Source organism: Pinus tabuliformis, chromosome J (genome assembly GCF_031772625.1).
Source record: "Pinus tabuliformis cultivar Carrire ecotype Pingquan chromosome J, CPIR1, whole genome shotgun sequence".
Taxonomy (NCBI): domain Eukaryota; kingdom Viridiplantae; phylum Streptophyta; class Pinopsida; order Pinales; family Pinaceae; genus Pinus; species Pinus tabuliformis.
Window position 1 is genome coordinate 451354203 of NC_142295.1, and position 27726 is coordinate 451381928.

General features: G+C 39.4%; 1 protein-coding gene across 2 annotated transcripts in view; it reads right to left on the bottom strand.

Moving 5' to 3' along the window:
* Nucleotides 1-481: 481 nt before the first annotated feature.
* LOC149227767 (uncharacterized) overlaps nucleotides 482-27726 on the bottom strand; it is a 104330-nt gene continuing 77085 nt past the window's right edge. For both annotated transcript variants that reach the window (XM_089377920.1, XM_089377921.1), the window contains exons 5-8: nucleotides 1525-1566; nucleotides 1180-1227; nucleotides 993-1054; nucleotides 482-786 (exon numbers count right to left, since the gene is read on the bottom strand). In XM_089377920.1, coding sequence (XP_089234046.1) covers nucleotides 681-786; nucleotides 993-1054; nucleotides 1180-1227; nucleotides 1525-1566 — 258 coding nt within the window. In that variant the 3' untranslated portion in view covers nucleotides 482-680. The remainder of the gene's footprint in view (nucleotides 787-992; nucleotides 1055-1179; nucleotides 1228-1524; nucleotides 1567-27726) is intronic.

Here is a 27726-nt window from a genome sequence, read left to right on the forward strand (position 1 = left end):
TCATAATAATTTCATCAGAACGAAAAAACCACCAATAATAAGGCAAAAATTTACTGCATATGTCAAGCATTGATTTTGCCATACAATAATAACATTTAAAACTCTCAACAAAGAATCTCCATTCATGTGCAATTCATACTCGTTATCCTTACAGCTGAACAGTTCTACTTCTCATTAGTAATATTGGCATAAAATATGATAATTAGGGAAGGATACAGACAATTTGTCACCTATGTGCTAGACACGAGAATGTAGCAATGTAAACCATTGCAGAAAGGTGGGATGTTATTTATTTTCCATTTGTCAGACTGCAACATAATAAATTTATTTCCCATATCATTTTAGCAAACTGCTTTTATATCTAGTATGCTGCAAAAGAAGTATTTGCTCCCCAATTTGGGCAGTGAACATATGAAACTCAATGGGATTTTCTCCTGGCTTATGATTTTGATGAATATGACAGTAATTCAGATTCTCCATATAATATCATAAAAAACACCCGAAGAACTTTAGTCATTATCACCAATATAAGAATTCATATCTCCAAGAAGTGCTTTCATCTAAGCCTTGGAAAGATCCTATTCCTCCTTATAGTAGCTGACAATCAATTCTTACCTACCTGAAACTCTGTTTCACCATGAACTGCTTGAAGGGCTCAATATCAGAGCCTCTGCAATATGCTACTCCTCATCTGAGTAATTGAACTTTATGGAGTGAGCCTGCAAATCAATCAGACCTCCCTTGTAACTACCCCGCTTCTTTTTCGTTTTTTCGTGTCTAAAGTCCCTGAGAAATAGACAGAGATATCCAAATTCAAAAATTATCCCTCAATACAATGGAAAAAGTATCCAATCCTGAAAGCATATTGTAATAGTCATCTGTTTGTTCTACCATTCATAGATTTTGCATGTAGAGGTATCCAAGCATAGAAACTACCAGTTTATGAAACTAAAGAACATTCATCAGCAAGCCAGTTAAAATTGTAATCTTACTTTCCCTTGACTTGTCCCAGAACCTCTTGTGCTTTTGCACCATAACCCATTTCAGCACCATCCTGCAATAATCACATAACGACAATATAGAGTATTCCTGATCAACCAGACGACTTTTATACATGAATATTTTGTATCAAAACAACAATTACAAGTTTGACCAACCAAAGCGGGTTACATTATGTACCTTTGCCCAGTAAGAGTTATTTTGAAGCCTAGGATCTGCAAACTCCACCTGCCAAACAAGAGTTCACAGTGAAAAAGAAAATCTAGACATGTGAAACTGACAAGAATAGCATGCACAGATGAAAGACTACTAATATGTTTGGTATTCTAAAAGTTCAGAACTTCAACAATTTTAAGTTTTGTAACTGTGTTAATGTGAAAATCAGATCAAAAAATATCATAATAGTCATCACATGTAGAAATGATCCAAAAATGGCATGTAGAATGATTTATACTATATAGTACTGATCTATATCAGACCATAAGGTTTCTGTAAACTGCAAAAAAAAAGCAGAAAGGAACTTACTTCTTGCACTTTTACCCTTTGAAAGGCTTTCACTGCTGTTGGCTGCAAAACAACACAAGAAACAAACTTATGATGTAGTTCAGAAAATTTGAGATGAACTTCATTATAACTAGTCACAATTTTCCAGAAAAGAAGAGTATGGTACCATTCCTAAGACCATGTTTTTCTAAAACACATGTTTTGACAAGTACAATCAACATTTTACACCCCTGAATAAGTGCATTCCCGTAATACATAATTAGCATTGTGCATCCGTAACATAGTAATGACAGCCAAGAATAAGAGAAAGATGAAAATATTGATGAAAAAATAGGCTGAGTTAAATAGATAAGCATGATGCAGACCCACTGACAGTGGCCTTACAAGGTGCAGGTCCACATCAAACATAGGCCACCTTACAGCATATTAGTGGGCAGATCTCAACAAGGACTATATGTATTATTGTCATGGTATACTATAAATAGGACCCTAGCAGACAACATTCTCACACATCATGACATGATTTCTCTCATTATTTATTGCACACTTCTTTCCTTATTGCTAGAAAAAATTGCAATTGCAATAATTTTTCAACCACACATTGAACAGCCATAAATTTTCACATAAAATCAGTACGACCAATGATTTTGGTAACCTGCAAAAAGATCTACATTCTGGTGCAGACAAAATTCTACTCAGCGAGGTAAATTGTCTCTGTACTTGTGCATTTGAAAAGGAAAATTTTTGCATGATTCAATTGGTTATTCTCCTGTGTATAAACAAAGGATTATGTGTAACCAGGGGGCCATCACCACCCCTATTGGACGCAACTCCTACAATTTTCCATATTTTGGGACTTAGAGACTCAAATGGTACATTCACAAGGACATGGGGGACTTCCCATATGTCCCCTAGAGTCAAACCCCTCGAAATAGTGACATCTAAGCAACATAGAACTTCACTCGAAGTTGCACGAAACGCCAAAACATTTCGGAGTTTCCAAAACGGGTATGTTTAGAAACGTCACCTCCCAAAAATGGAAACATCAGTTGAAACGTCAGCCGAAACGTCATATATGTATATATATATATATATATATGAATAAGTGAATAACACATCATCTTTGCAAGAAAAAAGGGAATAAGACCCATAGATGACAATTTAGAAGGAAAAACAAGTCTATATTAACTCATAGATGATTACATGATGGTCGAGTTTCGGTCGAGTTTCAGCCAAGTTTCGGAGTTTCGGGTACGAGTACAGCCCGAAACGCCAAGTTCCTAGAAGTTTCGTGCAACACAGCCTTCAATGGTTTTGGGGATGTCTAGACATGTCCTATCCAAACCAATGCCCATCTGGCATCAGTTCTCCAAAAAAACTCGCTTGTTGGTTCAACATTCAGACAATGACATATTTGCTATGTAGGAATACCGTGTAGCATGTTTTTCTCATTGGGGATAATCACACCGACAACTGTGACTCCCATGTTTGGTAGGTTCATCTACCCTGTACTCCTATTTTTTGGGATTTTAAAATCCACAGACAAGGTCTTTTAGGCCTATTATTTAAGAATTGCTACTTTTTTTAAGATGTTGCATATATTACTTCAAAAATCAAATCAGCACATCAAGGAATAATACTTAAAGCAGGCATATGAACGTATGCACCTACAGAAAGAGACTCAAAGGTCATGCAGAAAAGCATTGAATTTGACTCACAAGTAGAGCCATCTCCTGCTTAAAACTCCTCAAAACCCCTAGCCTAAAAGAAGAAGGGTCCTCCTAGAAAGTAACTGTACAAGGATGCCACCACAAAAATACTAACAATTAATCAAACTGAGTGCCAAGGGACTTATAATTGCCCAACCCATCCAAGACAGAGGGCCCTTTTATGAAAGCAGTGCAGTAAAGAAGTGAAACTCTGCTTGAAACCATGTCAAAAGCACTTTCACAGCCTGAATTTCCAAAAAACATGCATAATCATTTCCTCTGTGCCACAGAAAGCAAAAGTAGCGTCTATCACACCTACCTTATGGAGCCTACACTTGACACTGAATCCTTGTTGGAGTAGAAACTGTCCTTAGACCTTCTGCTTAAAAGATGAATATGAAATTCCGATGGATTGACATCACCCAACTTTGTTCGAGGGGCAACATCAGCAAAGTTCCTGAATTTAGCATAAAGATCCTATGAAGGAAGGGCTTCCCATTCCTTCATAATCAATCCATCCAAACTAAGCCTAACCCATGTAAATATATTTTAAAAGGACACTCGTTGGGGATCATCCAGTAAAGACTATCAACCATAAATTTATCCAAACCAGCGGGCTTTTGGTCATGATTAAGAATGCACCAGGTGCCATCATTGTTGCACATGATTCCACAAAATGATATCTTTCCTTGCCAATCTTTTACCAGTAAACCTAAACAAGAATCCCTCCTGCCTATGAGGAGATGGGTAAATCCAAATTGATCATAATGTCAAATCCCAAGCCTCCCAAGGACACTGAAACTGCCAAGACAAAAACCAAGACACAGCTTGCCAAGCTACACACATAATCTTAAGAGGAGCAAAGGCAACAAGCACGAGGCCCTGAGCATTCCCAAGTATGTGGCGTAACTAGAAAGCACCTTTGATACACTAGACATGTTGAGCCTATTCAATCTGATGCTGAAATAAAATATGCCAAGGAGCCTCCCCTTCCACAACATGCACTAGCCACTTACCAACAAGGAATACCTCTTGGACATGAATGTCAAGAAGACCGAACCCCCCTTGCTCCCATAGCAATGTGCAAACATCCCAAGCTAGGTTTGGTCTTGGCTATGCAATATCTCCTCACTCAAGCTACCAAAAATGATATATGTATCAGCAACTACTCCTTGAGTGAGGAGATAGTGTATTGTAGGCATATGCTCTAAAATCTTTGTTTTCAAATGCTTTGTATTTTTAATATGGTTTAATTTGTGTGTACATTCTATCTATCCATAAAACCTTCCCCCTAAACTGAGTGAAACATGGTTTATCTTCATGAACCTCAAATCTCACCTTAGTATGGATAGTCATAAGCTTGTACTAGGACTATGTACATACTAAAAGAGATTGAATTCTTATCATTGATTATGACATTGGGAACAATACCTTGTTATCACCTTCAAAAGTCAACTATATACAGAGTGGCTTACCACTTTTGTGGATCAATGGCCTCAACTATTATTATACACCCCAATACACTTAGTGATGAATGATAACACTCTGATACACTGAGTGATAATAGATATGGCCATGTCAATAAGGTTTATTGTGAAATTTCCACAAATCGCAGCTACTGAATATTAATCTCCTAACTTACGCAGTTTATTTGCCTTTTTTAATTAACTTACGGGAAATATCGATAAATTCACTACTGCAATTCTTCACAAATAAAAACGCTGCAAAAAATAAAATACCAAAACTGAGAAAATAATGGCACACACACACAATAAATCTGACACCAATATTTTGGACAATCGTCCCTGGAAAGCCCTGAAGGGAAAACTAGTGCAACATATGAGGGTTTTATTATTATAAATGCTTCAACAATTTGAGAGTACAATGATCTACGTGCTTGATACTAGCAAAGCTCCGGCAAATAATATCTCAAATGGCAAATAACTGGGAAACCCTTTTCCCTCCAGCAAATCAACTCGCCCTCCTCCTAGCCACTCACAATCCTCTTTGACACTCGCACTCCTTCGCAAAAAAGTGCACTAGTGACTCTGGAATATTCGCACAGCCTCTGGAAATTCTTTCCAGCAGTCACTCTACCTCCTGCTGCCCACTGAAGCTACTTGATCTTCCTTTGGATCACCTCCCGACACTAGCACATGATCTGTAGCCTCTGCAACTCGCATTGGATGACTATCTAGCTCACACTGACAATTTGCACTACCTGCTTCGGCCTCCCTTCCTATCATTGGAATGTTGGAAACCCCCTGAAGAATTTCTCTGCAAATTCTCACTGCTGAAAACCCCACTATTGGTGTCTTCCTATGTTTCAACTACGCCCTTGTTGAATCACTGCAACTGGGTAAGTCAAACTGCTTTTGTCTCAATTGTGTCTTCTCCCAACCTCATCGAATTGCTCTTATAAGATTTTCTTGGACTCTCAACAGCAATGATCACATCTCAATCGATAGCTAAGATCATCTTGACTCCATCAATTCACTTTTCTGAAAGTCTCTAAAGCAAAATCCATTTCCCTCAATTAATCTGATTTAATTAACCAGTTTTCCTAAGTTAGACTTATGAAATATTTAGTTATTGGTCAATCAATCTAATTAAGTTGTTTCTAAGGCTTTTCTTGCGAAACCTTTTCTGGGTTTTGGATATCTCGTGTTCCTTAGCCTCTTAGACACCATAGAGACTAGAACACTTGTCCGTTGCTACCAAAAACTAACACTCCCTCTTAGCGAGGAAGGTGTTCTCCACTACTCCCATCTTATCCCTGAAGAAGACAAACTTGGCCTTACCCAAGGCCTTCATGAGAATATCTACAACCTGCTGATCTATGGGAACATGTTATAGTCGAACTAATCTGCGTTGTTGGTGTCTAGCATTTGTGATACAAAAGTTTACCATTAATTAGCAAACCTCCAATAAATTTATTCCTTCACTTCTACTAGCTAATCTGAACTCCTGGAAGCTACAAGGCCCCTCTAAATCAATTAGACCTCTTTCTGAGACCCTGAACCAACTCTGCAACTACACCCCAACGATTTACTACGTCCTCTCTGGAAAACTCGCACTACTGGGAAAATAACTCAGCCTCCTCTAGAAATCAAACCATCACACTACGAACTACTTCTCCTCTGCAAATCGATTTGACTAGCAAAGTACCTTGTTGCCTAGACAACTCCCTCTACCTCAGTCAACTCACACCACTGGAGAGACTGCATCCTCCCTAGAGCATTTGCAATCCTCTTCTGCAGAGAAAATTGATCTTCCTCTGCAACTGAGAAATTGGAAATCTTTGTGAAGAAAATCCTTCGACAACCACAATCCACCAAGTTATCACTGCGCTACTCTAATTCTCCTGCCACATGTTGCAGTTGAACAAATATGCACTTCCATTACACTACTATGATCTCACACTAGTGATGCCCCTGCCCTTCTGATATCACTGCAAAGTAAGTCTCAATCTCACTTCTACTTTAATAATGGGTTCTCGTAGCAAAGGTGATGGTCCAACTAAGGAATCACATATACAACAACTAGATTTGATCTACTGATCATGCCCTCCTTGGCTATGATCTAGATCTCCTTGTTGCTCCTTCCTCAGACCCTGCCCCACCTAGCATACTGGAGTATCATACTCCTCCTCCTGAGGATACTGCCACTATAAGTGCGAATTCATCCTCCAACCTGGAAGATAAATCCTCGATCTCCATTGAATTTGTTGTATGCTTCTCCTTCTTGTCCTTCTTCCTCTTAGGACATTGGCTAACATAGTGACCAAGTTCACCACAGCCAAAACACTTGACCTTCGACAGGTCCTTCTTTTCTCCTTTCAAGTCTTGTCCCTGGTTGGGACCCTTCTTCGCTTTGCCTTTTCCTACAAGAGCGACATTCTCTTGCTCCTCCTTCACCTTTGTTGCCTTCCCACTGCTGCTGGTAGTGCCTTCGACTAAGTTGAGCCTCAGCTCCTCCTGAGTGAAATCACTCCATAGGAGATCCCAATCTGGAAGATTATCACGCCCAAAAACTATCTTGACGAATGTACATCATTCCTTGGTAAACCCATTGCGTGCTATAAGCACTAGCTTTTCATCAGTCGGCTTCTCTCCAACTGATGCAAGTTCGTCTCTAACACACTAAATCCTAGTGAGATAAGTGGTTACATCTTCGCGCTGTTCATCTTGACAATCCTCGGCTTTTCTTTGAGGATCATCTTTCAGTTCTTTGACGGATCGTGGTACAGCTTGACGATGCCATCCCACATTTCCTTCGTTGTTTCATTCTCTATGATATGTGGAATGATATGATCCTTGACTCCGTCAATCATCCTCTTGGCTTTGGCATTATCCCTCCTATACTCATGAAACTACATGGGATCTGTTAGTACAACAATGATTGTTGTAGAAAACTCCTTCAAACAATGCTCATCCAATAGAAACAACATCCTGGCCTTCCAAATGTCGAAGTTGGAGAATCCATCCAACCTGACCTGATCTCTCAATCCTACTGTTGCCATCTCTGGAAAATTTGTGAACTCAAATAACTAGGGAAATTAATAAATTGGGTTATAAAACCCTCGTGCTTTCTCTTCTAAGCCCTGCACTTATTTACTCTTGCAGAACCCTTTGCGGCAAACCATTTGCACAAGATCTACTCTTCAATGCTATGATCTCCTTGATCTGCACCAACCTCACTCTGATACCATGTGAAATTTCCACGAATCGCATTTATTGGATATTTATCTCCTAACTTATGCAGTTTATTTGTCTTTTGTAATTAACTTACAACAAATATCGATAAATTCATTACTGCAATTCTTCACAAATAATAACGCTACAGAAGATAAAATATTGGAACTAAGAAAATAATGGACACACACAATAAATCTAACGTCGATATTTTGGACAATCGTCCCTGGAAAAACCGCAAAGGGAAAACCAATGCAACAGATGAGGGTTTTATTATTATAAATTCTTCAACAATTTGAGAGTATAATGATCTAATTGCCCGATACTGGCAAAGCTCCGACAAATAATATCTCAGCGGGTAAATAACTGGAAAAAACCTTTTCCCTCCAACAAATCAACTACGCCTCCTCCTAGCACCCGCACTTCTCTCTGGCACTCACATTCCTGCCCAAAAATGTGCACTGGTGACTCTGGAAAATTAGCACAACCTCTGGAAATTCTTTCCAACAATCACTCTGCCTCTTGCTGCTCACTGAAGCTACTCGCTCTTCCTCCGGATCACCTCTCGGCATTGGCACACGATTTGTAGCCTCTGCAACTCGCACTAGCAATTCGCACTGTCTACTTCAGCCTCTTCTGCTGGAAATCTCAACCTCCCTTCTTGTCACTAGAACGTTAAAGCCCCTGAAGAATTTCCCCGCAAATTCTCACTGCTAAAAACCCCACTGCTAGTGTCTTCCTCTGCTTCAACTATGCCCGTGTTGAATCACTACAACTGGGTAAGTCGAACTGCTTGTGTCTTCTCCAAACCCCATTGACTTGCTCTTATAATCTTTTGTTGGACTCTCAATTGTTGAGAAATCTAGGGGCAACAACATAGGATGATTTCTCTTGCTTTGATAATTGTTTGTGATGTATTTTTACTTCACTTAATTAGCTTCTCCTTTTCTTGTTTCTTATTAGTGTTTTCTTCATCAAACAACTATCAAAACCATAAAGAACAGTAAGGCAAACGACACAAGATATAGGCGATCAACCACGGCCAAAACCTCTCCAACTCTGAGAGGAAAAGCCACAAGAATTCTTCTTCTTATAGAATATTCAATTGACGAATTCCAAGACCTAGACCCTTGACCAAAACCTCCTCCAAGACCATGTCAAACTTGCCTCAAGCAAAGTCAACCTCTTCTTGATGTTGCTGCAATCTCTCCTTTGTCCTCAACCTCCAGCCATGCAACACTAGTCTGAAATTTTCAGCCTCTTCTTGCGACTCTCTGCCTTCTGCACGTGTCACAGGATTAGGGTAATTTTAGCCCTTCTTCTCCTTCGCTTGACTTGAGCTAGTCTCTTTGTGATTTCGGCTTGCAAGTTAGATCTTTTCCTTGTCTTGATTCAGCCTTCTTAAGGTGACTGTATTTCTAATTCGTTGCAGTAGGATGTGCCCTAGTTTCCTCATTCGTGTGGCGAGAAACAACCCAAAAACCAAATCAGAAATCCCGTCTTTGCTCTCCTTTACATGGGCTTCTCATCCATGTTTAAGGCCGACTTGTAACTGTCTCTAGGCCAACTTGATGCTTGTGTAGGCGGACTTGTTCTTTGCATTATGACTTGGTCTTGGAGGGTTCTTTGACTCGACTTTGACTCAAATAAATTCTTTTTAAAATATGTAACAGGACCAAGAAGGGTCTTTCATCAATGACAAGTCCTAGAAGATCACAATGGGAGATTTGACCTAAAAATATTTTTTTCTTGAGCATGAAACCCATGCCTCAAGAACAACAATAATAAATTTATTTTTCTCCTTTTCATTAAATACATAAAATCATGATTACATATGTCATTATGAAGACCAAACCTAATTACATATTTAAACACTCCCTCTTAACTAGGGAGGTATTCATAATCCATACAAGGTACTTAGACATTCTCAATCTGAAGAATTCTCATAAGTAAAGTCGAATTAGTAGCTCATTTATTTAGCATCATATCATCCAACATTGTCACATAGCAAGGCCTTGACTAACAACTCTATCTCTCCACAAGGTCAGAGCACAACGCTGGCGAGACCAATGACTTATAGACACCATCATCATTGTCTCTCAAGGAACATACCCAACCCGAGTGTTCACAAGGTATGTCCTTCTAGGACTATTCTTATCTTGGATTCTCAGTCCTCAAAGAATATTGGTCCTCTATAACTACTCTTATCATGGATGCCCTACCACATACTCAAAGAGTATCAGATGTCAGATGCTTACCTAATCCTCCATTCTTTCTTCCCAAAGTGAACACAAAAATGATGTGTCTATCTCTCCCTCTCAACTAGGGAGGATGCACACATTCCTATAAAGGAATGTCCCCAATTAACTCTCATCTCGAAACTTGTCCAAGCTCCCTTTTAACCACGGACTTGCTTTCAAGCTCCCTCTTAACCAAGGACTTGTTTTCCAACAACAAGTCTTTGGTGGAGATCACGGCATTATTTGTGATCCAGGTGGATGTTGGTGGCCACCCACCTATCCCATTTGGACCCCCACAACTGTCTCTTTCAGTTTTTCTATTTCCTTAATATAGCACAGTTTACTATTTTTAGAAGTTTTTCGGGTCCTAAACTTCCAGAGCCGTTTTGAGGCCCTAAACGACGTTTTTTGGGAAATCCACCGCCAACGAATTTTTTGTCTAAAAATCGTCTTTTCCGTCGTAGTCCTCGGAGAGATCTTTCCAACGAGCTATCATGCGCGTCAAACGGAGATAGTACGACCAATTCGCGACCCCGGGAAGTTGATGTACCAACTTACCCAAAAACGGGGCCCACAATTTGGCGTTTCATCTTCTAGGGTTAGGTTTTGGAATGTGAAGGGTTTTCCATTGTTTCTCAACAATAAATAGGCCCTCGAGCCTCATTGTAACACAGTTTTTGGAGAACAGTTCAGAGGCATGTAGCCGACACATCTCTTCTCAGAGATAAGCTACCATCGCCCTAGCTAGGTTATTTCCATTTCTATTTGTAAGCATATTTCAGTATTTTACAGTAATGAAATGAAGTATTATTTCCGTTGCATATTTGTCTTTATGGTTATCTCTGTATTTTATTGCGTTCCTGTTTAAATCCAGATCAATGGTATCAGAGCGGTCTGCTTTTTCTCTGTTTTTCTTTGCATGTCCCCAACGAGGTCGGGATATAAGGAGTTAGGTCTGGAACTGGTCGAACCTTTGCAAGACCAGCCTCGCAAATCTCGACGACCTCCCATGGCGGATGAGAAGAAAAACGAGGGGACAGGAGATCCTATCAAAATCTTGCTCGAAGAAGCCCTCGAGCGACAAAGGAACGCGATGATGGACAGCTTTGCCCAAATCCTTCAGCGGCTACCTAGAGGCGACGCATCGGCTTCCAACAGCTACTCTGGAAATGCCACACCGTTTAAGATACAAGTTAATTTTGAAATCCCCATCTTCGAGGGTCAAATAGACGCAGATGCCATAGATAAATGGTTAAATCTGCTCGATGGGTATTTTTCTGTTCATGAATTTTCAAGTCGGGAAAAGATTGTTTTTGCTCTTCTCGAAGCAGCCCCCCACGTCAAGGACTGGTGGGAAACCTACTGCGAACAGAAGGATGAGAGTACAGGCTCACTGTTTTCAGCCGCACCCACTTGGAATGACTTCCGGGATGCCATCAAGGAGCAGTACTACCCTGTCAAAAGCTATGAGGACAAATACATCAAATGGACCACACTGCGGCAGGGACAAGACCAAGATGTGCCAGAGTTCACAAACATTTTTCATACCCTTCGCACAATTGGGTATCAAAGATTCTGAGCTGCATCTAGTACTCAAATACCGCGGCTGCCTACACAGATACATCCAGGAAGAGATGGAGTTCTTGAACATCTCCTCACTCGGCACAGCATACCGATACGCTGTCAAAATCGAGCAAAAGTTCAAACAGAAGAAGCGAGACTTTGGATCTGCAAATCCAAAGCCCAAAGGACAAAGCCAAGGCGGGGTGACCCAAGACAACCCGTCGAAGCCGCAAGAAAAGAACAACACCATGAAGCCGAAGAAGGACACAGGAAAGTGGTGTGAGTTCCACAAGAGTCCCACTCATAACACAAGTGAGTGTCCGACCAAGCAGTCGCTGGTGGCCGAGTTGAAGGCTTCCGAACCAGATGCATGTTCCGACTCTGAGTCAGAACCCGACTAGGGGAATGACAAAGGGAAGCAGATCATTGATGCGGATCCCAGCGCCACTGTTGCTACTGCCAAGATCCAGAAAAATGAGCCCGAAGATCCAGAGGAGGGGGAACGTCTTTTCCACTCACAGATGTGGGTGAAGGGTTCGCCGCTGCAATTCATTGTCGACAGTGGCAGCCAAAAGAACCTCATTTCAGCAGAGGTCGTGAAGCAGTTGTGCCTACCAACTACACCACACCCACAGTCGTACAGTATCGGTTGGCTTCACGAAGGACGAGATCTCAAAGTTCGCCAGCAGTGTCGCCTTCCCTACAGCATCAAGCCCTTCACAGACGAGGTATTGTGTGATGTTACACCTCTAGATGTTTGTGATGTACTATTAGGCCAGCCATACTTGTGGAGGCGACATGCTGTGTATGAGTCAAGGCCTCGCGCTGTCATCATTTCTTTGGATAATTCATTATACAGGATACCAGAGGTAGCCCCACCTACCGCCACCTCTTTGATCACTGCTAAGAAAGGCAGCAAGCTCATCTCACAGACTAGGAAATTTATTTTATGTCTGGTTCGCTCCCAAAGTAAGGGGAAGATCGTTGCTACATCCATGACCCCCGCGAAGGGTTCCTCCACACAGCAGCAGCAACAGAGGGATACAGTCGTGACAGAACACAGGAACAACTTCTCCTTACCCGGAGGGGTACCACACAAGTTTCAGGTGGGCGACAAAGTTTGGTTACATTTGCAGAGGGAGCGCCTTACCAAAACCCATCAGAAACTCAGACCACTTCGACATGGTCCTTACACCAGTAACAAGGCTACGAGAAACAATGCTTTGAAGCACAGCATTCCTCCATTCCTTCGCTTGCACCGAGTGTTCAATGTGGACTGTTGCCGACCATGCTCCCCACCATCTGGACACATCAGAGATTGCAGAACAGCTCACCAGAGACCCAGCTCTACAGAAGCTTCCTCATCTCAGGGAGGAACTCAACGCAATGGGGACCATTGCTTCCTAAGGGGGAGGAATGATCCAGGTGGATGTTGGTGGCCACCCACCTATATCCCATTTGGACCCCCACAACTGTCTCTTTCAGTTTTTCTGTTTCCTTAATTATAGCACAGTTTACTATTTTTAGCAATTTTTCGGGTCCTAAACTTCCAGAGCCGTTTTGAGGCCCTAAACGACGTTTTTTGGGAAATCCACCACCAACGATTTTTCTATCTAAAAATCGTCTTTTTCGTCGTAGTCCTCGAAGAGATCTTTCCAACGGGCTATCATGAGCGTCAAACGGAAATAGTACGACCAATTCGCAACCCCGGGAAGTTGATGTACCAACTTACCCAAAAGCGGGGCCCACAATTTGGCGTTTCATCTTCTAGGGTTAGGTTTTGGAATGTGAAGGGTTTTCCATTGTTTCTCAACAATAAATAGGCCCTCGAGCCTCATTGTAACACAGTTTTTGGAGAACAGTTCAGAGGCATGTAGCCGACACATCTATTCTCAGAGATAAGCTACCATCGCCCTAGCTGGGTTATTTCCATTTCTATTTGTAAGCATATTTCAGTATTTTACAGTAATGAAATGAAGTATTATTTCCGCTGCATATTTGTCTTTATGGTTATCTATGTATTTTATTGTGTTCCTGTTTAAATCCAGATCAATCAGCTGCTAGAAGAGCTCCTCCTTTTGATGTCATGAATTTCATCTTTATCATTATGGAGCCTTCAACTCTTGGGACTTCTTTGTAGGGCATTGACCATCCATCACTTTCATTCACGAACCATGTCAGTCATGTCATCCTTTCTTTCATCGGAAAGTGATCTACTAGTCCATATTTGGATTTTCTTCATACAACTACCTTTTCCACATCATGTTTCCTTCAAGATCTTCCATCCCTCCACATGAGTACTAGTTGTAGGTGACATCCACAACTCTCTTTCGGTATCCCTGTATCAGCCCATCCAGATATTGTTCAAAAATAAAAAATGAACATCAAATCAAAATTACCTTTTGTGATGGCCCTTCATCATGACATCCGCTTGTTGCAACATCAACATCCTGCATACATATTGACACATCTCCAAGATATTCAATGTCAAGGGTCTTTCTTTACAGACCTTATCAGGGTCTTCATGCCTTCTCTATGGAGATGTCATGGCCAATTCTTCTAGTTATTGGATGTTGATTTCCTTTTCTATGTGACCATAGTTGCATTTTTCACGATCTCTTCTTTATTTTCTTCACATATTGCTCCCCAGGGACTTCCATCCATAGTTCCATCACCTTTGTCAACCACATCATATTCCATATGAGGACATATTATGTTGATTTCATCTAGTCAATATGTGAACTATGCCTTCATGCATCTTTCCAAAGGAGAAGATCCCTTTCCTTTGATCATGCTCATGAGATAGAGCATTTACGCATGCACATATGATGACATGACTCAATTAAATTCATGCATACATACCTCTTTCCTTCTTTTGGTCATCAGCAGCTTCCTTTTCTTGATTGAGAGTACTTCAACCATCTCAACATGTTGCATTCCTTTGTCACCATACCATCATCCTTCTAAACAATGAATCCCATACAAGGTGGAATTCTCAGTGAGACACTTGCTTCCTTCAAGAGAGGTGAACCTTCTAATGAAGATTCCAACAAAGGATCTAGATTATCCTCATCTGGCAGAAGCTCCTTTCTCATGATGATGATGTATGATGAATTCCTTCTATCATGCTAGATGACTTTCTTTCAACCATATGCACTACACATGCTTGCAATGAGGTTACCAAGAGCTACTTCCTTTATATGATGATTGCTACATCCATGTAGACTTCTACTTCAACTATTCTTTCAAGCTTTTCTAATGATATCATGAGCTCTTGCTTCAATGGTATGCTACTATGATGCCATCTCCTAAAATGATGCATCCTATCATGCTTCTAATGTTTCCTACCATGATAGCTATACTTTACAAAAACTGAAAAGAACTCAGTGGAGGAGATTATCTCAATCATAGTAGAGATCTTTTACTTCCTCTTTCTTTGACTTCTTTTCAGCTTCTTCCACTTCTTCGATGATATGGGCCTCTTCCCTTCCTCTTTTGTTCTTATCCTTCTTGAGTTTAAGGCAATCTCTCTTGTAGTGCCCATATTCATGACAACCATAGCATTGGATCTTTGACATATTCTTCTTGTTCTTTTTCTGAGGACCAAACTTTCCAAACTTTCCTTTCTTCCTAGCCATGGCAGCAAATGCTTGAACTTGCTTATTTGATCCTACATCAGTTTTTGCTTCAATCTTACACAATGGCCATAGTTCATTGAATGGGGTAGCTTCCTTCTTTCCATAAATGCTTGATGTTAAATTGCCCCATTCCTTTGGTAGTGCATTGAGCACTATGGTGGTCATTTCTTTGTCGGGCATTATTTCTCCCAACTCTTGTAGTTGGTCTCTGACTCTCTTATTTCTAACACCCTCAGAAAGTATGAGGCTATTCCTTCTTCCTTTGATATTTTCATCTTGTAGAGTTCTTTTCTTAATGCTATCACTTCTCCAGTCGTACTTACAGAGAATAATTCTACTAGTTTATCGTATATTTCTTTTGATGTCCCCAACTTTGATACATAGGGTATGAGTGGATCTTTGATGGATTCTATCAGGATCCTTTGAGCCCTTAATTCCCCTTTCATGTACTTTGCAAGAGCTTGAGCTTCTTCCTTTGATGGTTTAGTGATTGCACCCTTGACATGATCAACAAATTCATTTTCTATGAGGATCAAATCAATCCTCTTCTTCCATGCAAGAAAGTTCGATGACCCAACTAATTTGTTGCTTTCCTTACAAAATGAAGTCATTTTGATAGCAAATTCAATCATAAGTATAAAGGTACTTACTTGTCAAGTGAAGATGCTTCTTGATGACAATATCTTCAACTTGATGCCTTCTTGATTTTGATGATGAAGTTGATAATACAAGATGTCTTTTTGATGAAGATGTCTTCCTTCAAAAGTGATCCCTCTTGATTCCTTGATGATGATGACAACGCCTCTTCTTGCTTCCCTTGTATGTAGAGCCTTCAAGATGCTTCAATGTGTAGTCCTTCCTTCTTTTAGTAGAAGTACGGTCTTTGAGATCTCTTTTTCTTTGAGGTGATAATTGTGCGAGATTCTCAAGAATGCTTTAAGTGTAGAGTCCTTCTTTGAATGAACTAGGGCTTTGTGGTCTTCTTTAGTAACTTCCTTCAAGATGATGTGAACTTTGTCCTTGTGGTGCCTTTGAGATGAGTGATCCTTCTTGATGATTGAAGCTTTTGATGATCATTTAGTTTTTCTAGCCCTTGAGTGTCCTTCTATAAGTTGGCTTTCCTTGTCTTGTCAACTTGGCTCTGAAACCATGTTGAGAAATCTAGGGGCAGTAGCATAGGATGATTTATCTTACTTTGATAATTGTTTGTGAGGTATTTTTACTTCACTAAATTAACTTCTTCTTTTCTTGTTTCTTATTAGTGTTTTCTTCATCAAACAGTTATCAAACCATAAAGAACAATAAGACAAAGGACACAAGATATAGGCGATCAGCCAGGGCCGATAACTCTCCAATTCTGAGAAGAAAACCCACAAGAATTCGTCTTATTATAGAATCTTCAATTGACGAATGCCAAGAGCTAGACCCTTGACCAAAAACTCCTCCAAGGCCAAGTCAAACTTGTCTCAAGTCAAAGTCAACATCTTCTTGATGTTGTTGCAATCTCTCCTTTGTCCTCAACCTTCGACCCTGCAACACTAGTCTGAAATTTTCGGCTTCTCTTCCTGCAACACTCGGCCTCCTATAGTTGTGTACCTTTTGCATGTGTGACAGGATTAGGGCAATTTTAGCCCTTATTCTCCTTCGCTTGACTTGAGCTAGTCTCTTTGTGATTTCAGCTTGCAAGATAGATCTTTTCCTTGTCTTGATTTAGCCTTCTTGAGGTGATTGTATTTCTGATTTGTTTCAGTAGGATGTGCCCTAGTTTCCTCACATGTGTGGAGAGAAACAACCCAAAAACCAAATCAGAAATCTCGTCCTTGCTCTTCTTCCTTCGCCCTTCTCTTCTTCGCACTTTTTCTCTTCCTTGTGATCGAACTTGAGTGTGTGTAGTGTGTCATCAAAGTGAGGTCGAAGTCTCCTTTATATAGGCTTCTCATTCATGTTTAAAGCCGACTTGTCACTATCTCTAGGCCGACTTGATGCTTGTGTAGGTTGACTTGTTCTTTGCATTGTGACTTGGTCTTGGAGGGTTCTTTGACTCGATTTTGACTCAAATAGATTCTTTTTGCAATATGTAACATGACCAAGAAGGGTCTTTCATCAATGACAGGTCCTAGAAGCTCACAATGGGAGCTTTGATCTAAAAATATTTTTTTCATGAGCATGAAACCCATACCTCAAGAACACCAATAATAAATTTATTTCTCTTTTTCATTAAATACATAAAATCATGATTACATATGTCATTATGAAGACCGAACCTAGTTACATATTTCAACATCAACAGCCATGATCACATCTCAATCGATGGCTAAGATCATCTTGACTCCATCAATTCACTTTTCTGGAAGTCTCTAAAGCAAAATCGATTTCCCTCGATTAATCTGATTTAATTAACCAGTTTTCCTAACTTAGAAAATATTTAATTATTGGTCAATTAATCTAATTGAGGTGTTTCTAATGCTTTTCTTGTGAAACCCTTTTTAGGTATTGGAGATCTCGTGTTCCTTAGCCTCTTAGACACCATAGAGACTAGAACCCCTGTCTGTTGCTACCAAAAACTAACATTTATCAGATATCTTGGGTGGTTAGGAGGAATGATTGTTGTTTTCCCCACCCAAGTTCAATTCCCACAAGTTGCATGTTGATCTCATAATGAGTAAATTGTTGTGATGGCTTTGAGACTTGTTGTTGACCGGGCCTGTGCCCTAAAGATTCTAGGGTTTACCTAGGGAACCATCCTCGAAATGAGGGGAAGTACTCAAGGGTTTTCCTTGGGATTTGTAACCTAGAAGAAAAGAAAATGGATATGCCCAATTAGTTGGGACTCTAACCACATTGGTGATCAAGGATTGTGTGAAAGCTCCAAAGTTCAAGCATGTGAGAAATTGCAATGAATTTAATGTGGTCTTAACAATTCGAGATTAGATTGCACATTAGGTTCAATCTTGGCTCTACTCTATCTCCTCGTTCACACTACCAAGAATAATATATGTATCAACAACTACCCCTAGGTTGTCAATAGGAAGTATTTGCAATTTAATTGTATGTTAAGATCTACTCGTGCATGTTGTAGGGTGTCAGTGCAATAGTATCAAAGTTGACCAGCACATAACATTGGTAGACCAATGCATAATAGTGGTATCAAAGTTGAGTTAACAGATTACCTTCCCCTTGTAAATATTGTCATAGAAGAACATAGTTATACCTCTAGTGTTGATGAAGGCCAAGGCTCTCAAAACATAAATGACAAAGTAACACAAATAGTACAAGCAATGGGATTTTAATTCAAAGCCATGACCCAAATATTAGACAGGCTTCTACCACAAAATTAGAATACCAATGAAAGGCAAGCCCAAAAACCTACTTGAAACCTACCAAGCATAAAGAAAAAAAGCATAAAAAGGACAAGAATGAAAGCCTTTTCTGAATTGAATCGGATGGAGCAACTTTCCAACGATAACTGAAATCAACAGCTCTACTTTCAATTTTCTAATAGTCATACATCTATCATGTTACATATAGTTGTTGTCCACCATAAATGATGAACAAAGGAATGGTGTCAATAGAAATGAAAATAAAATTCTCTTACAAAATGAGATAAATCAATAAAATTCATGATAGAGGTTCTAAGACAATAATTGTCTTTTGGAGAGATGCCAAACAAAGAAAATGTTGGACGAAATCGTAACAGAAATTAGAATGAAGGCTATGGTTGTTAGAATATCAAATATTTCGATAAGTATTAAATACCCAAACTTAGAGATGGATTCAGAAAACAAAAAGATCCCAACTACAAAACTTGTAACAACAACAAATCTAGACACTAGGCTAAAAAGCTACTAGCCTTGCACTCAAACCAAAACGATACAGAAAAATCAAACCTTCAGCCATCCCATATAAAAGAGCATAACAATTTAGAAGAAAAACAAACTTGACCTTCAAAAAAACATTTTCCTTTCCAAAGAGAGTACACAGAAAGTTAGAATGTAGATGTTGCCATAGACCTTATCTCTATCCAGAGCAGGGATTTACAAAAGAAGAAGAAAGAAATAAAGAACAACCAACTTGCACCCAACAATTGACAAGGGAATTTGCACCACTGGGGTAATAAAAGGGCCCCTAAAGTAGGGAGAGCTTTTACATCCCTGAATAAGGATCAATATAAAGACAAAATTAGCCTTGCACTATTACGACAAATTCAAGAGAGAATTTTGATGAAAAAAATATGCCAACTTAGATATAAACTATGATGGACCCACCTACAACAAGTCCATAAGATGTGGACTCTAACTAAATTCAATATAGATTGCCTACAAATGATCACAAGGTAAATCTCAACAAGGAGTTTTCAACTAGTATGAATAGGTCTCAAGTAGACCCGATTTTCACACATCATTACTGTAGCTTCTCTCCTTATTTACTGTGCATTTCTTGATTGAAATTATGAAATCGCTCGTCTTTAACCCCTAGATATTGCAGTACTTCATCTCTGTACATTCAAAATAAAAATAAAAATAAAAAGTCCACGATTCATTATTCTCCTATGGGAAAAAAGGGTTGTTTTCACAAATGCAGTATCATCAGCCTCAGAACTAGTCTTATAACTGGTGATGATAAGCTTGTACTGACTCTGCCTCCGTACTGAAATTAAACTCTTATTATTGATTCCATTAAACAGGGTTATAATACTATGCAAAGGCAGTCGTAGCACTAGTTCCAGATCTTCCAGTAGCACCATAAGCAAGGGCACAAGTACAAGCATCATAAGAAGGAGAAGATGCATAAGTACCATAGTAAGCACCCTTTTCCTTGAACTTCCTTCGTAGGGTGCAAGCATAAATAAGTGCCAATCTTATAGGGCTCTTCATAAGAATATAGTCACATGTCTGGCATAGACTAGATTACCACCTTGGAGGGTCCAAAACATTTACTATACATATATATAGTATGTAAGTATATGACTGCACTAGGTTATTACTTAAAACCACACTCAAGCATCAAGATTCAATAGCCTTCACTATTATTCTACACTTTTTCATGTATGTATGTGTGTGAGTATTATTCTACACACACTCTTTGTCTCTGTCTCTTTCCAAGTCCCTGACGCATGTCCAATCTCAGAACATCTCAGTAAAAGTTCAATAAAACAATATTTGCACATCGTAAACAAAAAACCCTTTAGAGAGAGAGTTGGTTAGCAAAGCATCGGAGAGCATCAGCTATAATTAAACAGCAAGTGCCTGACAGCCCAAACCACAAAAAAACCAAAAAAAACACTAAACTAAATTTTTATCTTTTAATGATGGTCCCCTCTATTCACCTAACACCTTCCCATTCTTTGTTTTTGAGCTTCTGAAAACTTTGATGTTTGCAACAATGTGTGTTGATTCACCGTTGTTCCTGTGTTGATTCTGAGTGCTTCTAGGATTAATTCAGAGTGAATCTCAACTATACCCATGTAAAGAACATAAAGGATCTAGATTCAGATGATTTGATTGTAGTGTAGTATGGTTATTTTTTGGACTGTAGAGGCCATTTACAGTCTCAATGATTATGTATTTTGATTCAGAGATGTATTGCATTCTGTGTTATTTTGTTGCATTCACCGTTACATGCTATATGCTTGAGAAAACTTTGCATATTCTATCTAATGATTTGGATTTACATTGACATGCACGAATATATTTTTTAATCAAAATTTGAATATTTCATGCATGTTTTGGTCAATGGATTTGTTTATGGATTTTCTCCTAGTTCAAGTGTTTGGAATCTATCAGTTTGGTTATAGTTCCAATTCTGGTTCTGATAACATTGCTTGCAGTTTCATCTCTTTATCAGATTATTGGCTCATTGTTTTTATCTTCAACTGACCCTACTTTTCAACTTTATTTTATTCATTTTGTGTTTTATTATTTCTATCTTCAAAGATATTTTGTAACTTAGTTATTATATTTCAATTGTCTTGTATTTCCTTAACTCTGTTATTTTGTTTGTTCTTTATTGTATCATAATCAACATATCTGTTTTGTAAATTATTTTTGGATTGACTTAAATTATCTCCAACTACAGTTTTTTCTCATAATATTTCAAGGTTCCACCAAGTTTCCAAGATGGGTTGGTACGGGAACAAAGAGACGCACAAGGGGGCATGTGGAAGCACCCCCAAATTTTGAGGAAATTTAGATGTATGAATCAATGTATTTCATTATCGAATTTGAATCATGTTTGTATATATATATATATATATATATATATATATACAAACATGATTCAAATTCAATAATGAAATACACTGATTCATACATCATACATGATTCAATGAAATGGAAATGCTAAAATATAGTATACGTTGATTTAAATTCATCATTCATTATTCTAGAATCTGATTATTACTAAGCAAAATAGTAGATATTAAAGTCTGAAGACTAGAATAGTAAATTGAAATTATTCAAACTCAAAAATAGTAAAAACTGACGAGTCAAAGACTTGGTCTAAGGTCATCAGTATCTAGACTCAAGACTCAAAAGTTAAAACTAAAAATGAACAATGGACAATGAACTGATGTTATCAAAATCGGACCGGTGATCAAACCAGTCGACCCCAAAACTGGGAACTTGACCAATTTTACTAGGGTCATGGGAAAGGAGTCAAATAATCAATGCCACCAACATCAAGGTACATAGAAGGCTCGGTGCTCTTGATTAAATGTTAGTTCCATACCCTCAATACATGATAAAATCCAATGAAAATGTTGCAATCGCTCAAATCCTGAAATCCCGAAAACTAATTAAGTCTGCTAGATTTTGAGTGGGATCTAAAATTCTACTTTCTCCATAAGATATCCAATGAGGTTGGAACCACTCTCAAACATCCTAAGTCAATTAATGGCAATGTTAAAAATTTAAATATAAGGATGAAAATGAAAGATAAAGGGGAATGTCACTTTTACTTTAAAATTTTGAATATTAGGCTTCCCCACTTATAAATTATTGTTTTTACGGGGGACGCCCAACCCTTATTTAGGGAGAACGCCCAGCCCTTTTTGAGGGGGGACACGCACAAGAACCCATTTTGGAGAAACATTCTCCCCTGAGTCTCCCCGAGCTTCCCCAAAAGAGGGGCATGGGGAAACGTTTCACTAGGTGTTCCCCCATCCCCAATGCATGGAAAACATGGGGAGCATACACCCCACCATGGGGAACACTATAATATTTCTTTGGATTTATCATCCTTAGTTACTGCTACCCCTCTTAGCAAATGGGTACCTATAGCAAAATTCAACTTCAATACAAAGTCTTTGCTTTGGCCACATCTCAATGGTGACTTGAACTATCAAGTTTGATAAATCATAACAGATCTAGCTATGGATAAGTTGATCCATAGTTTGTTGGCAAGATTTACAACTTTCATCATCATCAAACAGCGATTGGAAAGGTGTATTTGTGGTAAAATCCTCCCAGGTGTCATGGTGGTGGAGACTGTTGTTTTTCCATGATACTGGAGTCTAGGATAGAATCTTACAATCACCGATGCTACCAATCCAAGTATCACAACAAACTACTTTGCACAGCAGAACAATATACACAAGTAAATCAACATGTGCACAAATATGGACAACCTTTTACAAATTTTTAAAACCCAAATTCGTTATATTAACATATCGATAATACAATAGTCTAGGGCTCCCATACCAAGGATAATGGCCCTCATACATCCCACTGATACAAATATATACAACTAGGGTTCATTGTCAGTCACTTCGACAACCAATCTACCCTGAACAAGATATATTGACCACCTAGCTAATGTAATCGACTTCACAATTGCCATGGATACCTTGTACATGCCTACTCGGTCCTTCAACCCCGATCTACAGCAACTCCAATCTGCCTCTATCAATGAACCAGCTCCATCAGGTCAATGACCTCGGCTTCACTTACTCTCTAGTTGATCTTTCGTCCTTCAACACATCAACACATTGAGACTCCTATCGCATTTTAAACAGCTTTGTTTGTGAACAACTCTCAACTGCCTAATGTTGCTCCTCGGCTTCTTTGGGACTTCTTGCCCAACTAGCTACTCCTTAGTCCTTCAAGGACACAACTTCTTTAGGACTTTCTTCCCACTAGTTTCTTCCTGTGCTCCTGCTGAAGACACACTTAGGGCACAAAGCGCTGCCACCTATCATTGTCAAACATCCTTCTCAAACAATGAACTTGGGTTGATGTGATCTGCTCCCTTGACCTCCTTTCATTGTCCTTCAAGCATCAACCCTAAGCTCGCCAACATCTGCCTCATCTAATATACCATTCGTCCTTCAGTGACCTGCACTTAGGGCTTGGAGCAAGCCACTACAACCCTCCCAAACAACTGTTCTTTTGGCTACTCCACACTGTCCTAAACTAGGACCATCATCCACTTAGCATCAACCATCAACTTAGAAGGAGACATGCCATACTTGGGTTTTAAATTTTGCCCACAAAATTCTGAACTTGATTGTAACTTAGTTCTGCAACTTCGGCCCTAGTTAGGGTTGTTGTAGCTTCTGCTACAACCCTCCAAATTGACCTTAGATTACTCCAAATGTTGTGTTGAAACTTCCTCTTGGCTGCCCTTCTCCTGCGTTGATACTAGCCCTCTTTCAGCCTGTTGTCTTTGCCTTTTGAGGCCACAAACTAACCCTAATCTAGGGCTCAGCCTAACCTGTAGCAACTTAGAAAAACTCAGCCCTTTTCCAAGAGAAATAGCACACTATAACAGTCCCAAAAACCTTCTAGAATTCGTCCAAATGAACTCGGCAAACACCCTCCTTCACTTCGGCCTAGACAGTCATAAGAAAAGACACAAACTTACCTTTTCTCCTCTTCGCTAGTCCTCCTAAAGTCAACGAAGGCCTCAAAGCTCCTTCACTTATGATGTGATGCACTTTGGATGTCCTACAATATGTCCCTCACTAGGACACCAATCCGACACTTGTTCTCATAGAAGACGTCCTGCAATGGCCTCTCTATCCTTCAGATCTGAAGCTGCAGTGTCAACCTTTGCTTAGGGCATTTGTATCTGCATAAAATCTCAGAGTCCTTGCTCTGATAGAACTCACCTTGTTGCGTCCTAGCTGGAGATGACTACAACCTTGTTTGGGGAGCCTAGTAGGCTACTTGGTCTTCCTAAACAAGCCTTCCTTCCCACTTTCTTCATAACAAAACCCTTGGTCTGCAACAGAGAATTACCCACAATAATTTCATGCCCAAAATAGCCCTAAAATAGCTTGGCCTTCCCTCCTTTGTTCACATCCAAACCTTCCTTCACTTTGTCGCCTTGATCTGCCCAAGCATGATCTCAAACCAAGCCTAAGCTCATCCAACTAGGGTTGCAGCGCTTCTGAAGTGCTTGGCCTCCTTGCTCAGTCCTCACATGGGAAACAAATGCCTTGATTAGGTGAGGAATAAGGCTCCTCCTCGTTCCTATTTATATCTTTCCTTGGGGTGTCATCTAGCCCATCAAGAAGGTGACTTATGCTAAGGCCAACTTGAGCTTGTAGATAAATTCACCCACACAATTATTAAAAAATTCATGTCTCCATTTCTACAAGGCATCTCATGGCGCTTGAAGTTGCCCCTAGCTTCTTTTAGGGTCCTCTTTCATCTCCATGTGCCAAGTCATCAATCCTCCTAATGGTTTTGACCACACACAATTGGGTACAAAAACCCAAGGTTGGGTATTAAGTCCACAACCCATATTTGTGTGTCCATTCCTCCAAAACCCACTACCCTAGGGTTTGGAGTACCTCCCAAGCTACAAATATCAACAGAGACATTTGAGAATGAAGAGGTGACAGTGGGTGACCTATTGAGATTCCACTTGGATTGTACATTGTGGGTTGGAGCTTTCACCATTCTAATGTACAATTTCAAAGGTAACATTTTTTGGCACCGTTGTCGGGTATAAAACTCAATCAACCCAATATTTCAACGATAGTTGTAAGTGTGTTTCTCAAAACCCTTGCATAACAACCCCAAGAAGGAACAAAGCCTTTGTTCCTTACAGTGTTTGAAGACTCCATTGGATGTAGAGGTGAGCACATCCAGTAATGATGAAGGCTCGAGAAGCAAGCTCATCTTAGCAACTCCATCATGGCATTTCATATGATATGGTGAGTATTCATAACATATTTTTATTTTCAGCCTTACTTTGAAGGTTTGCAGCTAGAAAAGATGGGGCCTCCTTCATGGTTAGCAGAATGCTATGCTCTAGTCGACTTTCCAAGAATGAAGGGTTTTCCCCATGACAATGTAGTTGGAGCGAAGGACTCACCCATCTTCTATGGATATGGCATTTCAGTAGTGAAATACTTTTCTACACTCAACAAGTATTGCCTATGTTTCCAAGAAATGTGGGTTCGGGGACGGGTACGTCATTTTTTTAAACAGGGTGCGTGGGTTCGTCGGGGGTATATTATAATTTATATATATAATATATAAATATGATATTTTATAAATTATAATATATATGAATTTGTATATCTTTCAATTTTAAAGAAGAAAACTAAAATATTTATGATTTAAACTTTAAATATTTAAACATGCACATCATTGAACATTCAACATTTACAATGAAACTTCAAAATTTCTAGTTTGATATCAAGTGCAAATTGGAGTTTACATATTAAGAAGAATCATGATATATGTCCATTATCATACTATATTCAAAATTTTCCTTAAGGCATCCCCAAATAAAAACTAGGAAATTTTTAAAATACTAAAATAAAAATAGCTAATAGTGAACAATGGCTTCATCAAGCCATGTCATCAGCGTCACTCAGATCTTCAGTTAGCATGCTCTCCAGGTAGGAATCACTCTCATCTTGAGGTTCCTACTCATCCATAGCAACTGGAGGTAGCTCAATAAGGCCATCTGGTTGTATCTCCTCGTCCACACACATAGCATCATCTGTGTATTGGTCCCATCCCTTGAAAGGACCCCCCTTGTACCCTGGGTCTTTTCAAGATATGAGACAAAGTGTGCTATGAATGTACACTAAGTTCTCTGCCTTCTTTGAGCCCAACCTATTTCTCTTTACTGAATGGATAAAGGCATAAGTACTCCAATTCCTCTCGCGAGATGAAGAACTAGCTACCTGGAATATTAGGGGAAGCCCATTAAATTAATCAAAAATTTAAAAATAAAAACTAAAATGAACCCCAAAGAACCCTAAAGAACCTGATTTTGAGGTTCCAAGTATTCATCATCAAGGTTCTCAGTACCCATCAAGACAAAAGAACCCAAAATTTTTTAACGGAAAACCCGATTCTTCATTGAAGAACCCAATTCTTATGGGTTCTTCTCAGAAGCACCCGTACCCGAATTCGGTACTTGGGGACAAGAACCCAGGATAGGTTCGAGAACCCCACCCCCAGGTTTGGGAACCCGTGCAACATAGGGTATTGCAAGAAAAATAACTTCCTTTATGATGATGTCATGGTGAAGTATCCCATGATGAGGTTGAAAGGGTTTGCACAGAAATAGTTTTACAGCCTCCCCAAAGGCATGTTTAAATCTTTTGCAAAACTTTTGGAAGCATTTTGTGCATGCTAGGATTATGATTCAGGAGGTTTGCTGCCCCTTGTCCAAGAAATAAAAGAAATATATTCCACGCAATATATGATTAAGGAGGGTCTTGGACCTCCTATGGAAAATAATGAGAACAGTTTTCGTGTAGAAGAGGGGGTAGCAAACCAAATGGTAGAAACTTGATCATGAAGAGTGCATTCCAGAAGATCAGATCCATGATGATATACACCTGGCCAGCAAAGAGCCTTGTCCAAGCAGTGGAGAATATTTGCAGCCCAGAATTCCATAAAGAAAATCCCAATTCCAAGCTTCAAGAAGGAAATCAGATTTAGGCAGCAAATAAGGGAAATAATGTTGAAATCTTCAGCCCTCCAACAAACCCAATTATTGCAGATTTTATGGGGAAAGTAGTTGAAAATAAAGATTTCAGATCTAATTTTGTGGTTTACAACCCCTTGTGTGAAGAAGAAATCAGCATTTTCAGCTATCTGGAAAGTGAGGGGACAACAGTTCAAGGGACAAATAACAAAGAGCAGATTGATGTTATAGAGATATTTATTTCAGACCTGCAACATCATGCTGATTTGGTGTAATATTTAGAACTGAGCAGCAACTATATCAACCCACTTCAAGAATGTATGGATAAAGCTTGTGGCATCTTTGTTCTATTTGCAAAAGAAATTGCTGTTGTGCAGGTGCCCAGATGCATTTCCAGATTGGTGGTCACAGAAATTTCAGCTTTCAATCAACAGATTTTCAATGTGTCTCTGTTCTATATGATGATCAAGCACAGCGGGAGAAG